Here is a 15530-nt window from a genome sequence, read left to right on the forward strand (position 1 = left end):
TTGACTAGTATTTAAACAAGCCAGTTTTTAGATTAAAATGTTACACAACAAAAATAACTTTTCTATTTTATAGTTTCATAGTCAGAGTTCCCAAATAGTTCCACAAAAACAGAGAAAAAAAAACAGAAAGGAAGAAGGAAAGAAAGAAAGAAAGAAAAAATAAAGAACAGTATTCAACATCTGAATTTTTGCAGCAGGGGATGTCAAATACAATATTATTTCTCCAAAAGAGACTTTCTTCTTGTTAAATCATTTTCCTCCTTGCTGTTGGGCATTTCTGTTTTTGTCCTCCTTGGCAGCTGCTCGCCAGGCTGCAGCCTCTCTTTTCTGCACAAAGACACTCTTTCTCTGTTCAAAGGTCTGCACCCTCATCTGCTTTGCACAGGCTCCCTCAGCTGACTCGGCTGGCACACAGAGTTCTGCGCATATTCGCTCAGCGAAACAGATGTCACCAGAGTTCCCTCCTGCTCAGAAAGAGTGTGTGTAGGGGGAAAATAATGTTCTCAGCATACGAGCACAAATGCTACTAGAAGATTTTTATAAGCCTTTCTACTGCCCTTTGCATCCAAAGAAACAAACGATTTGTGAAGAGAGATTTCGAGAAAGTACTAAATGTTCCAGTTAAGGTTCAAGTGTTGAACAGATTTTCTCAGGAATTATTCAACATATGAATATTAAGAGCTTTCAAATCCTAACAAAGGCTGTAATGTGAAAATAGTACTTCAAACAGATGGGAAAAAATTAAAATAATGTTATTAAGACTTATCCAACAAAGTTTTGCAATCTACACCTGGGTGTTCATGTGTCATACCAACTGCCAATGATAAGCAGTGCTTTATCGGTTACACTTAAACAAAAATTCACATTAGAATCACTAAAGAAATGAACTGTGCTTACACAGAAGCACCAGTTAACTGTCATAACTTTCACGATGTATACAGGAGTTCCTCTTTTAACACTGTACACCTTCCTTATCCTGGAGCAAGCAAGAGTAGATATCAAGCTTTTTAGTCTTAAATATGTACAGTCAAATTTGGCACCAAATCCCACCCTGAGCATAAACTTGCAGAGGCCGGTGTTTCCCAAGTTCTAGCCTCTATAAGCAGTGGCTGATATGATGCCCGGTCTTTCTTAACGTTTCAAAAAGCACAGGAAAGGTAATTAAGCCACAGTAATTTTGCAGTTAAAATGAAGGGAGAGGAAGTATTTGGAAAAGAATCTAGGGATAGTACAGCATTTCAGCATGCTGGGAAGCATACCTCACACCGAGGGTCACTATACATATTCATACCACCAGTATCTACCTCTGTTAAATCTTGTTATCTATGAAGCAAAATAAGATGTACAGGCAACTGGGATGTCATAGCATATTGACAGTATTTCTTCCCTTTGTACAGGTATGAAGGCAAATGTATGTCCAAGGAGTAACAGGAAAAAAACCTGTTCCTACAATGATTAATGCATTCAATTTCTATTACATGACTTAAGCATCCCAAAATACTTAAACTTAGCCAAAGTACTACAGAGAAGGTAATATACTTCTGACCTATTAAAAAAAAAAAGACAGACAAAATATATCTGGAGAAATTTAGCTGATGCTGTTCCATCCAAACACCTGACATTACTACTCTCTCCTATGATTTATGTACACACTTACCAGTACAGAAGTAAATACCTTAAGAGGACAAGGTTATGCATTTGGTATATTGAAAAGGGGATGCATGCAACGTTTGCCACCAATTCTGAATCATATTAGAATGATAACAAATGATCTTCCTGCAAACTTCAGTAAGAGCCAACTCAATCCTGAGCATTGTCTTCTCCCAGGTAACCCTGGCTCTTTTCAGTACCTCCCTAATAGTGCTGGCTGCATCATTGCCCAACTTGTCCTTTAAAAGGCCGATCATGAAGTTTCAGGCAACTGAGCTTCTGGTGTCATTCCTTAAGCATGGAACTCCTTCATCCCAGAAATCTTAACTAAGCCGTTCTGTGATAGTGGCTAATAAATCTCAGAAATACTTTATGGTTTAGTTGTTTCCCACCCTTTCACTATTCTTTCATCTTCTTCTCTGTCTTTTCTAAGGATTACATTTCTTTAGGAGTTAGTGTTGTGCAAATAAAAGCAAGGTATATTTCTATGGTTGAGAAGTTCTATCCATCATTTTATAATGTAAATTTTTTGACTAAAAATCTCCACTTAATTGTTCCTACCCAAGCACAGTTTATAGATGCTCCTTTATAATAACTGAAAACAGTGTAAGGAGATAGTCACAGGATAAAAATCAAGATATCACAGTCTAGTTTTTACACATAAAGCATTAAGAAGAAAATCAGTAATGGCATTTTGGACATAACCAAACTGCATACACCTTGATGTAAACTGTGACAATACACATACTGCATTATACAACAGCACCTCGCAAAAACCCTTGAGAGTCCTCTCCACTCACAAGCACTTTTAAACTTCCTAATTCTAAACATACTTCTGTCAAGAGCCATCTTGCCAAAAATTACAACTGACAAATAAGTAGGGGATTTCTAATATTAAAGACTAACATCCTCATTTCCAATCTGATTTAATATAGAAATGTGCTGTAGGAACATTAACTATTTAAGCTTACTAGTCATCTTCTGAGTCTCATGGAACAAGCAAATAATGATATGTAATCACTTGTAAAAGCTACCTTTACACCCAATGTACCAATTTGTCACCTAAAATAGGAATATATCTGTAAAAACTTATTCTGTAATCACTGAAACTTGAGGCAGAAAAAATTCCAACCCTCATACCAGAATGTCACTGCTCATACAAAGAGAATGCATTTCTTTTCTAAGGGAAAAGAAATGAAGAAACTGTAGGAGGCAAATATTAAAACCCGAGAATCTGGACTACAATACACTGTGAATTTGAAGAAAGAAAACAGTGAGAACTCTGTTCCCTTAAAGTTGGCTCATTTCACTGTTGTCTGATGTTACTACTTTGGCATGTTTCTCTCAAAACCAGGCAAACAGTTTATCCAGGCAAAACTGACATTTCACTTTGTCTTCCTTGTGGATGTTACAAAAGAGATTTGTCCATAACAAGGCACATGCAGAAGGTCATCCTGGTCCATAGAAGAAATAAAGTATGTATCCAGTCTGACGAACAAACTGAAGGGTAGACTTCAGGTCTTAGGCATTCTTAAAAGCAACATGATTTGCAAGGAAATGCTTCTTTGTAAGGTAAAAGCAACTAAAAAGAAACCCTTAAATGAAAGAAAAAAAGAGGATAGTCTAAGTTTTGTAAATTAACTTAATGGGACACTGCAGTAACAGTGAAACGTCCAGACATATATAGCCCTCCAAAAAAACTAATCATCCTGAAAAGTAACCTGAAAAGATTTTGTATCCTACCAGCAGGATGCACATTTTCAGCAGTGGGGAATACGAGATAAAAATATTATATTGTTTACAATTAAACAATTGTGGTCTCATGTAACCATTGTACTTGCCTCATTACTGAGAAATGATTTGGATTAACTGAGTGTAAACTGGTCACTTTTGGTTGAGGAAACATTCATGCACATGAGATGAAAAAAATGCTGTAAACTCATCAAAACTGACTTTGGTTTATGCTTACAGGTTTCATTTCAAATTCTATATTTAGGATGTAAATTCTTGGAATAAAGACTGATACTTACAAAGTATTTGTACCTAAATTCAATTATAAACCTGCAAATGACATCTTTATTTAAATAACATTATTTTACGTGGTCTCTCACCTATTTATGTTTTCACAGAAACTGTCCTGTATCTTACAGCAAAGTGAAGCCAGAAGTCTCAATAGCTACAGATATCTTCTTTAAAAAAAAAAAAGTAGAGGCTTCAGTAGAGGCTCTTACAACAAGCTTACAAATCTTTCCCTTGCCAGCCTTAATCAAGCAGTGCTTGATCTCACAGCATAACCAAAATATTTGTTGGTTTCTATTAGTGATGGAGCCCTATTTATTTTTTTTTATTCTCTTAATTATGTGCATACATACATACAGAGTTGTGAAAAATCAAGACTGGTTCATCCCTGTGAAACAGAAAAATCTAAATCTGAAGGGACCTCTGGAAATCATTTGGACCAATCACCTGGTGAAAACAAGATCTTAGATCAGTTTATTTCAGGAGCCTGTCAAGGCACATCTTGAATATTTCTGGTGAGGGAGCTTCTACCACTTCTCTTAAGCAATCTCTTCCAATGTTCAGCTGTTCTCACATTGATCAGTTTTCTTCCTGTATCTGAATGGAATTTCCTCTGAAGCACCATCCATTGGCCCTCATCCTGTCACTATGCCTGCTTGGAAAGACTATATATCTGCTTTCTCTGTAACATCTAGTTGTCAGAAGAATGCTGTGAGATCCCATCTGAGCCTTCTTTTTGCTGGAATGCATGTGTTCCCCAACCTTCTTTTTGCTGGAATGCATGTGTTCCCCAACCTTCTTTTTGCTAGAATGCATGTGTTCCCCAACCTTCAAGAATCATGGTGGCCCTTCCACTGGTCTCTTGCCTGTTTTTAATCTGTCTTGAGCTGCAGGAATCAAATCTGGACATAGTAGTACAGGTGTGGCTACAGGTGTAGTCCAGTGTATTGAGTACACTGGACTCAAGGTGGATCACATAACCAGACTCCAGATTGCTCTGGTGCTTGGGATTATTCCATTTCAGGATAGAGAATTTCATACGTATCTTTTTTAAACCTCATGCAGTTCCAGCCTGTCATTGTCTTCCTGAAAAGTGGCTCTTCCAGTGTACCTGCCTCTGCTCAGTTCAGTGTCAATTTAAAAGTTTGTTGAGGGTCCACTCAATTCCACCATCTAGGTGGTTATTTGCCATACTACAACTCCTCAGGACCTCCACCTCACAACCAGTCTGGCTTTGACCCATTAACCACCATTTGAGCAGTTTAGCCAGTTTTTGTCCTCTCTTGTGGTTCATCTATCTAGTCTTTACCTTATCTTTTCAACAAAAAATGTTGTGGCAGCCTGTGACAAACACCTTGCTAAAATAATCATAGACTTCATCCTTCATCATTGAAGTTCTGTTTGCTGCTTACTAAAGCCTTTCTTTTTATTCTTGACATGTCCTGCCACTTCAAGCTTCAGGCTTGCCTTTGCATTGCTAACTGCATCCCTGCATATCCAATAATTACATTTGGGGGAATTTCTCTCTCCCCTTTCCATCCCTCAATTTGATTATTTTTGCACTTGAGCTCTCTCAGTAGCACGTTTAAATGAGACTGTTTATTTTTATGCCTACTCCTTTTCCCACTTAGGGGAATAGACCACTCCTGTGCCACAGGAAGGCTGTCTGAAAGTACCTCAGCACTCTTCCAAGAAGCAGCTTTATCCTCCAAGGAAGTCTCTCATAGTAGCTCTCTTAAGAGCTCCCTGCTCCAGTTAAACAATACATACTATGCAGTACAAATTGATTCATTGGATTATATTTATTAGAAAGCAGATAACAAAAAACCTGAAATATTTTGCATGAATTAATAAAACTCAAAGCACAGAACAAGTATTTTTCCATATTTAAGTACTAAGTTCTGTATTACGTGATAAATCACACTGCAATCAAGTTAGAATGAAACGGAGGTCGTCTTAAAACACATGGATAAGACTTCTAAGTTCTAAGGGAGCTGCACAAAGTAGCACAAAATAGAACATACACACAAAAATGTAGCTTAATCTGGATTTCTTTCCTTGTGAAACTTCAGACAAATCGCTTTAGATCAATAAGAAATGTCGGTACAAAATAATAAATCTAAGCAATTTTGTTGAATGACAGATCCTAGCCCAGCAGTCATACATTACTGTTAGACATAATAGGATATTAATCATTTAAAGCATGTTGACATTAATAAATTATTTTCAAAAAAATTTAATTCAATTAAAAGACAAGAAAAAGATGATGATGATTTCCTCCCCCCACAAGATTCCCTTTATAACAATACAGAAAGAAAGCTCTGTCTTCTTCAAACGATAAAGCTGTTCAGCAGGGTACAATACACAAATTCAGAACTTCTGTTAAACAGTGCTCTCTTGTGGTTCTGTGCATCAATAAAAGACTAAATCACTGTATAAAGGAAGTCACAGTTTAAAATTTCTTTCCTCTGAGCTTACCACAAAATGAACTCCTCAGACTTGTATTTCATTTAGTTGTGTTTTACTTTTTAAGCGTGCAGATAACCTCACTTATTAAAGACCATCTTTAGATATTGCATTCAAAGTAAGGTATGAAAGAAACAAAAAAAATATAATGACATTTTTAACCTGGATCTTCAATTAGAACTGACAATGTGTGCAATATCAGGATAATTCTTAATGCATAAATTCTCCTAAATTTTGTTATCAGAACTTCTGCTTTGCATGTGATATATGAGTTACTCCACAGCTCCAATTAAATACAATCTTATTTGAAGAAAAGAAAAACCTGATTTTAAGTTGCTGGGATCACAAAAGTGTTAAGACCACTCCCCAGGATTCCCGCCTTTTTCTAGTAATGTAACGTGAAGAACAGACTACTCGTCATCACACATAACTAAAAACATGAAATATGACTGGAAATGTCAAAACATCAATTATTAGCAATGATAAAGTGAGACGGTGTTCTCACACTTAAACTGTTCATCCAGAACAGTTTATGTTCTGAGAGAACATAATTTTGTTCTAAGAACAAAAATGTGCTTACAATAACAGCTTCAAAACCTAAGAAGCTGGTTTTACCTCTTCCAAATACAGCAGCTAGTTTATATACAGGATATAAAGTTTAAAAGGAACATATCTTTCAATTTCTGTAGTCATTTTCAAACTAACCTATTTTAAAAGTAAATACTACACTTTCACTTCCCCGTTATTTCAAGCCTCAGTAGATATTAACAGGGTTATCAGGATTATTATGTCTAGATTTCTTTTAAGAAGTGAAGCAAATATAACTAACCTGTTCATTCCTATCAAGGCTGCTCGATTTCACAATATCAGCTGCCAGTCTGACTTCAGCTTGTGCAAGATCCTGGGGAGCACTCTGGGAACTGGGCATGGGTGGTAAAGGAGCTCTCCGCTTCTTTGGCATTTCAGAGGGTAGAGTGTTTGAATCGTACTGCTTGCTAACAGTGTTAGATCTCACGATGAATGTAGGCCTTGGCTTGCTCATCAATGGAGTTGCTGGGGCACTGGCAGCCTTGGGGTAAGGGGCAGGGAGGTATGGAAAAAAATCCAAGTTACTTATAGTCTTTGGAAAGCAATCAATAATACTGATTCTCAATATGAATACATTTCTAGAAGCTTTGATCATACAAAGTTACTTCTTACTGGTTCTCTTTTCTTCTTGCTTCGTTGAAAAAAACTAAAAAATCCTTTGTTTTCTTTCTCCTTCAGAACATCTAAGTTTTCAGATTGGTAGGAGTCTAAAATAGAAAACAATAGTTCTAGATGTTATTTATTGCAAAGGTTATTTCTCCTGCATTCTTACTATTTCACTGTCTGTCATAAGGCCCCCGGAAGGATACACAAAACATATCATAAATCACCTACAGTAATAGTTTTTCTAAACACTACAAAATGAACAGATTTCCTACCATTCACGTTCTTCCTGTCTTTTCTCAGAACTTGCAATAGATGAGTTTCACCTGCTATCAATACCCCAGCACTTAATCCAGCCCATCCCACTTGTCATATGTTATGGTTCATATCACAAAGGCTGTAAAAGGGAAAAAGACCATCAGCCTCTCCAGCTCTCAGTTCCTAACAGTTTTATGTTCTTGACAAAGTGCAAAGTGGGACGAGTCAGGCCCCAGCCTGGCTGTAGTATGACTACCGTGAAAGATCACCAAAACACCCAGTGGGTGCTGCACAGCAGTCATAGCAAAGACAAACCACTCCCATATCCCGCAGAACTTGTCCTCCTTACGTTGTCTTATTCACACAGGTGATTTCTAGACCTAAAGGTTCTCTCATTTTTTTACTGGATTTAACTTTCTTAAAGAAATCTCATTGAATGCAAATGCAATGAACAACAGAAATCAGAAAGGCCTCCATGGGCTCCTGGTAGAAGTACCAATATAAATGACCATAAATTTAATCAATCAATCTATGATAAAATATACAGAAATACTTTATATTTAGCTAGGCACATCCACTTCTGTATTAACTTTCTAAATATGCCTTTATGATAGGACAGAGATAATTACTTATGTCACAGTTAAGCAGATAACAGGAGTGGATGGTCATGTGAGGTAAGTGCTACTGTTTCACCACCTATTTCAGTAAATCGTACCTTGGAATGACGGTAAATTTAAATCAACTGGTGATGTAGCTACAGAAAGAAAAAAAGAAAGACAGAAAATGTGAATTTGAATCAAGGATGCAGTTATAAGTTACAAACACAGAAAGCCAAAGTGAATCTTCAACATTAGGAAAAAGTAACTGGATACTTTCCTGAAGTAAAAGGATGTGTACCTTTACTACTTAATGCTATAAGCCGTTTAAGAACTTGAGCCTGAAGACATGCAACACAAAATAGAATACTGTAAATAACGAGAGGTGCTCAACTTTTATTTCTGAAGGAAGTAGGAAAATGAGCATATAGAAGAGCTTGTTCTTTAAGTTTTAGATTGTCAGGCAGTCCAAAATTGGAAAAGAGGAATGTAAAAATATCATCTGCATAAAACAAAATTTTCAAAGTCTATTAAGTAAGAAGCATTACCTCACCACTTACTTTCATAAACAAAGCAAAACAATCAGAGCTTTGATGCTGTATGCAAAACTGATATGCTGAACTACTTTCTATCAAGAGAACTGAAGTAGACCTAAGTTTCCTGGCAGGGCACTACTGAGTAGAAAGCATATATGCCCTCATATTCTCTCCTAACGATTTTTGGTTGCTGATTCAAATGAAGCACATATCATACTGTCCAAAAGGCTGATCTGCCAGTCTGTAGATGAAAGCATTAGCCAAACAAAAAATATCATAAAAACATAGAACAGTAGGGGTTGGAAGGGACTTCTAAACATCCTCTAGTACAACCTCCCTGCTCATGCACATCTGTCTAGGATCAAGTCACTCAGGAATGCATCCAGGCAGGTTTTGAAAATCTCCAGACTGGACACCATTCCTGGGCAGCCTAATGCAGGGCTTCCTCATCTGAACAGTAAAATAGTTTTTCCTTAAGTGGAACTTATTGTGTTCCAGCTTTTGTGCATTGTCCCTAGTCCTATCACTAGACACTACAGAAAAAAGTGTCACCTCACCCACCTGACATACACCTTTCAAATATTTGTAAGTATTAATGAGGTCCTGCCTCAGACTCCTCTTATCCAGGATGAAAAGCCCCAGTTCCCACAGCCTTTCCTCATAAGAAAGATGCTCCAGTCCCCTGATCATCTTGATGGCCCTACACTGGACTCTCTCCAGCACTTCCCTGTCCCTCTGGAGCTGGGGAGCCCAGAACTGGACACAGGACTCCAGATGAGGCCTCACCAGGGCAGAGCAGAGGGGGAGAAGAACCTCCCTTGACCTGCTGGCCACACTCCTCTTGATGCATCCCAGGATGCCATTGGCCTTCTTGGCCACAAGGGCACATTGCTGGCTCATGGTTAGCTTATCAACCAGCACTCCCAGCTCTCTCTCTGCGGAGCTGCTCTCCAGCTGATCAATGCCCAGCCTGTACTGGTGCATGGGGTTGTTCCTTCCCAGATGCAGGACTCTGCACTTGCCCTTCTTGAACCTCATGAGGTTCCTCTCTGCCCAACTCTCAGCCAGTTGAGATCCCACTGAATGGCAGCACAGCCTCTGGGGAATCAGCCAGTCCTCCCAGTTTGGTGTCATCAGGGAACTTGCTGAGGGTACACTCTGTCCCCTTATCCAGATCATTGATGAAGATGTTGAACAAGACTGGCCCTAGAACTGACAAATGCGGAAGTCTGCTGGCCACAGGCCTCCAACTTGACTTGGCTCCACTGATCACCACTCTCTGGGCTCTGTCATTCAGCCAGCTCTTGATCCACCTCACTGTCCACTCATCCAAGACACACTGGCTGAGCTTTCTGATGAGGATGTAATGGGAGACAGTGTCAAAAGCCTTGCTGAAGTCAAGGTAGATGATACCCACTGTTCTCCCCTCATCTAGCCAGCCAGTTATATTCTCCTAGAAGGCAATCAGGTTGGTGAAGCAGGATTTTCCTTTGGTGAATCTGTGTAGAGTCCCTCTGATAACCATCTGTTCCTTCATGTGTTTTGAGATGGCATCCAAGTTGAGCTGTCCCATCATCTTTGCAGGGATGGAAATGAGGCTGACCAGCCTGTAGGTTTCCGGGTCCTCATTCTTGCCCTTTCTGAAGACTAGAGTGGCACTGGCCTTCCTCCAGTCCTCAGGCACCTCACAGGTCCTCTATGATTAATTAAAAAATGACGGAGCAATAACATCAGCCAGCTCCCTCAGAACTCATGGCTGCATCTCATCAGGCCCCACAGATTTGTGGGTGTCCAGCTTGCCCAACAGGTCTCTAACCTCATTTTTGTCCACCAAGCAGAAGTCTTCCATTCTCCAGACCATCCTACTATCCTCCAGTGACTGGGTTTCCCAAGGGCCAGCCCTGGTAGTGAAGACTGAGGCAAAGAAGGCATTCAGTGGTTCTGCCTTCTCTGCATCCTCTGTCAGCAGGGCACCTTCCTTGTTCTTCAGTGGGCTCACATTCTCATGGTAGCTGTCAGCTAAGAACCACTGTCTCCCTTCTAGATATACCGCTTGTATAGTTTTTGTCACAATGCAATAAATCCTTCATGAAAAAGATAGGCTTACAGCTAAAGTTGAAATCAGGCATACAAATGTCTGTACAAATAAGCAAGTTAATTCATCGTGCCCCTGTTGGACCACAATTTTAAAAAGAACAATTTTTCCTTCACGATATATAAAATTACCAATCAGCACACAAATATACATCAATAGCACCACAATAATCTAACATTTTTTACATTTAAAAAAAACCTAAACCCAAATCTAAGTATCTCTAATGTTTCTGCTTTTTTCAGCTTATCATGATTCTGTAAATTTTCTACAACCCAAAGGAAATACAGTATTGTTGGTCTTTTTGGGGAAAGAGTAGGTGAAGGAAAAGAAGGGGTTGCTTTTATGTGATGATTTGTACTTAGCCATCTTTGCTAGTACCTAACACTGTTACAGAATACAACTTTTATATACCATTTCTCAAACGTAAGTACAGGTTAACTTGTCCCAATTTCAATTTTGCAGACTAACAAAATATCTACTACATTGCTAGAAATTACCTTCTTCATAAGAAAAAAACCCAACAAAATATAAATATTACTGAAATACTAAGAAATTATCTTTTCCGTAACTGCAAATTACATGTTATCTTACCTCGACTGATATCCAGGGCATATAATTCTCTTAGCCCAAGGTCATTAAGAGATTTTGTCACATCAAGGGGTTCTTGAGACTGGTAATTCTTCAACAGTAGAGTGTGTGAAGGATCAAAGTCACATTTACTACAGATAATTGGTATGAGTTCTTGAAGGGGTGAATGTGGACTAACTCTTACTACTGTCTTCTGTGTCTTCTTGTAGTTTATCACTACCCTTACTGTTTGCTAAAGAGAAGAAAATTCCAATGAATATCAGCACAAATTATAAAGCAACTGCTATTTTTATAACAACTTTAGAGCAATCACAGGAATTCAGAAACATCAAAAGAGAAACTAAGAACTATTTTGCGATTCCTTTCTACATATGGACACATGAAATAGTCTGTTCCTCCTTCAGCATGTGTCATTTGCCTGGCTAGCAGCGTATATGCCTGGAGTGAGATGCCCTACTAGGTTACATTAAGTAGCAGTAGAAGTCAGCAAATGAGCCATGAGTGTGTGCCTGTGTGCACACAAGTAGGGTAAAGGTAAAAGACTAGCAGAGACTCTCCCATAGCCCTCTTTAAGTGTTTTAGGTAAATTTAAACCCAGTATTTTTCTGTATAGCAAAAGGACAAAGGCAGAAAGAAAGATTTAGGCAATACCCAGAAGTTGCTTTAGTATTTCTAGAAGATCTGCCCTCTAAAGGACACAGAAAAAAAGCTGAGTAACAACAAAAAAGTACAGTATGCATTAAAGGAAAATGAACACACAATCAGAAGGCCATATATATTACAGCATGACAGATGGTCCAAGTTGTGTATTTTCAGTTTGTGGAAGGCTTTATTCAGCAACACTTCATCTGCAGAACTTGTCAAAAGGACAGTAAGGCGTAGGATTTCAAATAATATTGTAATGTTTCCTTCTTTCAGCAGCAAAGATGTTTGCTGCAACAAACTATGATACATTTTACCTAAAAGGAGGTTATCAAGAACACAGAGCTAAGCATTTCACAGAGGTGTATGGCAAGAGGGTGACAGACAATAGGAAAAGCTGAAACAAGAGGCTGAGCAACCAACTCAACTTGTTGAATACAATAGGGATTCCAATTTCTTAACACACTTAAATTTTAGTTCTCACCTCTGGTATAACAGGAGCAGGTTTCTTCTTATCTATTTGTTTTGGCTTTACAATCACCTTTTCAACTTCAAGCATTCCCACCGGTGTGTTGGGTTTGAATTTAATCTGGCTATTTTCTGCTGATACCAGCTCTATAGTATAACCTGATGGATTTAAATGATACTGTGCACAGAGAAAGATCAACAAGTCCATCATGGGCTTCCTGTAAAAGACAAATAGAATCATCACAACAGATGACAATTAAGTAGGCTATAACAAAACAAGCTGTGAAATGTTTAACCTAAGTCATCCTTCCCTTTCCATGACTACACAATTACTGACAGGCACCAACTTTAAATATCTTCCACATAATAAGCCTCCAAACAACAAACAAAAAAATTTCATGACACCTAAAAAATAACCCACTAAAAAGAAAATGAAACCAGCTTGCACATAAGTATGACAAAGTGCTTGAGTGAAGGGAGAAATTCTTTTCCTGTGCAAAGTGGTGCTTTTGTAAAGGTCAGCAGGGACCTGTAGATTAGCCACCTCATTTGACATTTTATGTTTTTCTACCTTTTTTTTGTATATTTTTTTTAAATTCTGAGGTTATAATTCAGAAATTCTGAGTATGAGCCATTTGGAGGAAGTAGAAGAAATAAAGTTTGAAGAAGTAACCTTTGAAGAAGGTCTTGCACTACAGAATCTCAAAACGAGAGCCACGTGTTTAATACAGACAAAGGGAAAGAAGCTAAATGACAATATAGTAGTTGAATACAGTATCTTGTGAAGCTCTGTCTTACAACAGATGTCCTTTTCCGAATGAAGTATGGCAAACAAAATTTTTCATATGCAGTCACTAATGCTACGTCTCTTGTTTTTGGTACTTGAGGCTAATTGTGGTCTTTTGTTCCCTGATGGGCCTAAACCAGGACAATCAGAAATCTTACATTCTAGATGCAATCTCATAACAGACACAAATATTCTGGTAGCATGGCCCAATGTGGAAATGGACAGCTTCCGCAAAGAGACATCAAGCTAAGCAGGGTTTTAGATAATAAAGATCGTGAATACATTTAAAACAGACTATTCATATGATACAGTTCTGTAAAAATAATTAAGAATTACACAATGTTGGCTATTACTGTGAACACTGTTCCCCTCCTCATTTAATTAACCCTAAAATATCATTTTTGTCTTCCCTTGGTCTTAAAGAACAAGTTTTCCTTCAGCAAATTACCTTCTAACTCCTAGAACCAGGGCTGGACTGAGTTTGAATTTGAAACTATTTAAAAGCTCAGAGATACAGTTACTCCAGACCTGTCATCTTTTTTTTTTTCCCCCAGAGGAAAGTTTCTGCCTGCTTAAGTGTCAGGAGAATACTTGTCTCAGGAGACAAAGGCAGGAGGAACAATAAAGGCAAAAAACATGCAGAAATGACGCTCCGAGGTGTCAAAAGGCAGCTATTAGATGGGCTGAAAAGGTATAGAAGAATGTAATATGCTCCTGTGCCTTCACTGACATAATAGATATCAGCCTGAGGAACACCATGAGAAATGCACTGAGCACTGCAGAAAAATAACTATTCCTCCTGTTTTACATTGCAAAACCAGAAAGTTTATTTCAATTCTCTCGTATATTTCATAAATGCTACAATTAGATGAAAGAAGGTGGTACTCTATTTCTTGTACTTCTAACCTGTAATAGAGCAAGTACATTTATCTCTAATTATAATTCTAATAAGAAAAGATGTGCAAATGCAAATGATGCCATTCCACCTTTTTACCTGAGGCAGGGTAGGGGAGGAGGAAGCCAGAGAAGACAGAAGACACTACTTATGTAGTGACTTTTCTGGTCAACAATCTATCCAATAAGTTACCTGCTACTTCTCTCCTGGTGCATTTTTATACACTGCATAGTTTTAAAAAATGCCCTTCCTCTGGCCTTCACTTATTGGAGAAGAGTAAGAACTTGGAAGGTGACTAAGACAAGAAATTCACAAGCAAAGATCACAGAAAGCTATCCTATGGAAATGCATCACAGTGACACGGGCAAGTCCTCATGTTAACTAGACTCACAAGAAGTGACAGAATGACTAGTGAGAAACATAGCTGCTCAAAAGCAACAGATGTGTATGCAAATTAGTACACGGAAACATTGATTCAGTGAAAATTTGCTTTCCATTGGTATTTCCAGAAATAATTTGACTGGAAGATGCTAGACTTTGAGTTCCCTCCTCTGTCAGAGGCCAAGAAACCTTCAACAGTTGTTTTAGACGGATGTTTCTACAGCGACAAAAAAGAAATCTTTTTCATAATCACATCTTTCAAAACTTGTAAAGTTTTTTTTGCTAAAGCTTTCAAAGATTTTTGGTAAAGGAATTCATAAAGTAAATTTAACATCTTCCATAATTAATATTTAGTAAAACTGTATGAAGTGGCCATCAGCTGTCTTGGAGAACATCACCTGTTTGCCCTCCTTTATCTAATTTCAGTAAAATCTTTATTTGCAACTTCTTTAACTTAATTACATTACTTACTTTTCTGGAAATACCGTGATAACAGAACCACAGAATCTCATGATCATAAATTTATTTACATATTCCTGCATCCTTTCATCTCTCATGTTTTCCTTTGGTTATTCCTGCCTGACCAAGTAACAATTAAAAGTGGCTAATAATAGCCTCTCATTACATCACATACTGTGATGATAGGTGATAAACCTTTACATATACCAAATCATGCTATGTTTGTAACCAATAATTGAAGGTGTCACTTCAAATACTGGATCAAGTGTTTAACTGAAAAAATACATTGAATTTCTGTGCTGTTCTCCAAAAACAAGGGCCAGAGACTTGCTACTTTAAAACCAAAAGTAGAGATTTTTACACGATCAAACTTTAGGAAGAAGGTCTTCCCATCGTAACAGGCACAGTACTCAAGAAACAGAACTCTGTCACTAACTAGTAAAAGTATTCCTCATTAGGGATGGAATTGCTGGGTATGTGATCTCTAATTACTTAAGCC

The 15530-nt window shown here is 38.0% G+C and overlaps 1 protein-coding gene across 3 annotated transcripts in view; it reads right to left on the reverse strand.

The window, feature by feature from the left end:
- Positions 1 to 15530, reverse strand: part of COBLL1 (cordon-bleu WH2 repeat protein like 1) — a 92048-nt gene that overhangs the window by 21551 nt on the left and 54967 nt on the right. For all 3 annotated transcript variants that reach the window (XM_062004735.1, XM_062004736.1, XM_062004737.1), the window contains exons 3-7: positions 12526 to 12727; positions 11403 to 11631; positions 8300 to 8338; positions 7336 to 7430; positions 6965 to 7204 (exon numbers count right to left, since the gene is read on the reverse strand). In XM_062004735.1, the coding sequence (XP_061860719.1) occupies positions 6965 to 7204; positions 7336 to 7430; positions 8300 to 8338; positions 11403 to 11631; positions 12526 to 12727 (805 nt within the window). The remainder of the gene's footprint in view (positions 1 to 6964; positions 7205 to 7335; positions 7431 to 8299; positions 8339 to 11402; positions 11632 to 12525; positions 12728 to 15530) is intronic.

This window comes from Colius striatus, chromosome 11 (assembly GCF_028858725.1).
Source record: "Colius striatus isolate bColStr4 chromosome 11, bColStr4.1.hap1, whole genome shotgun sequence".
NCBI lineage: Eukaryota > Metazoa > Chordata > Aves > Coliiformes > Coliidae > Colius > Colius striatus.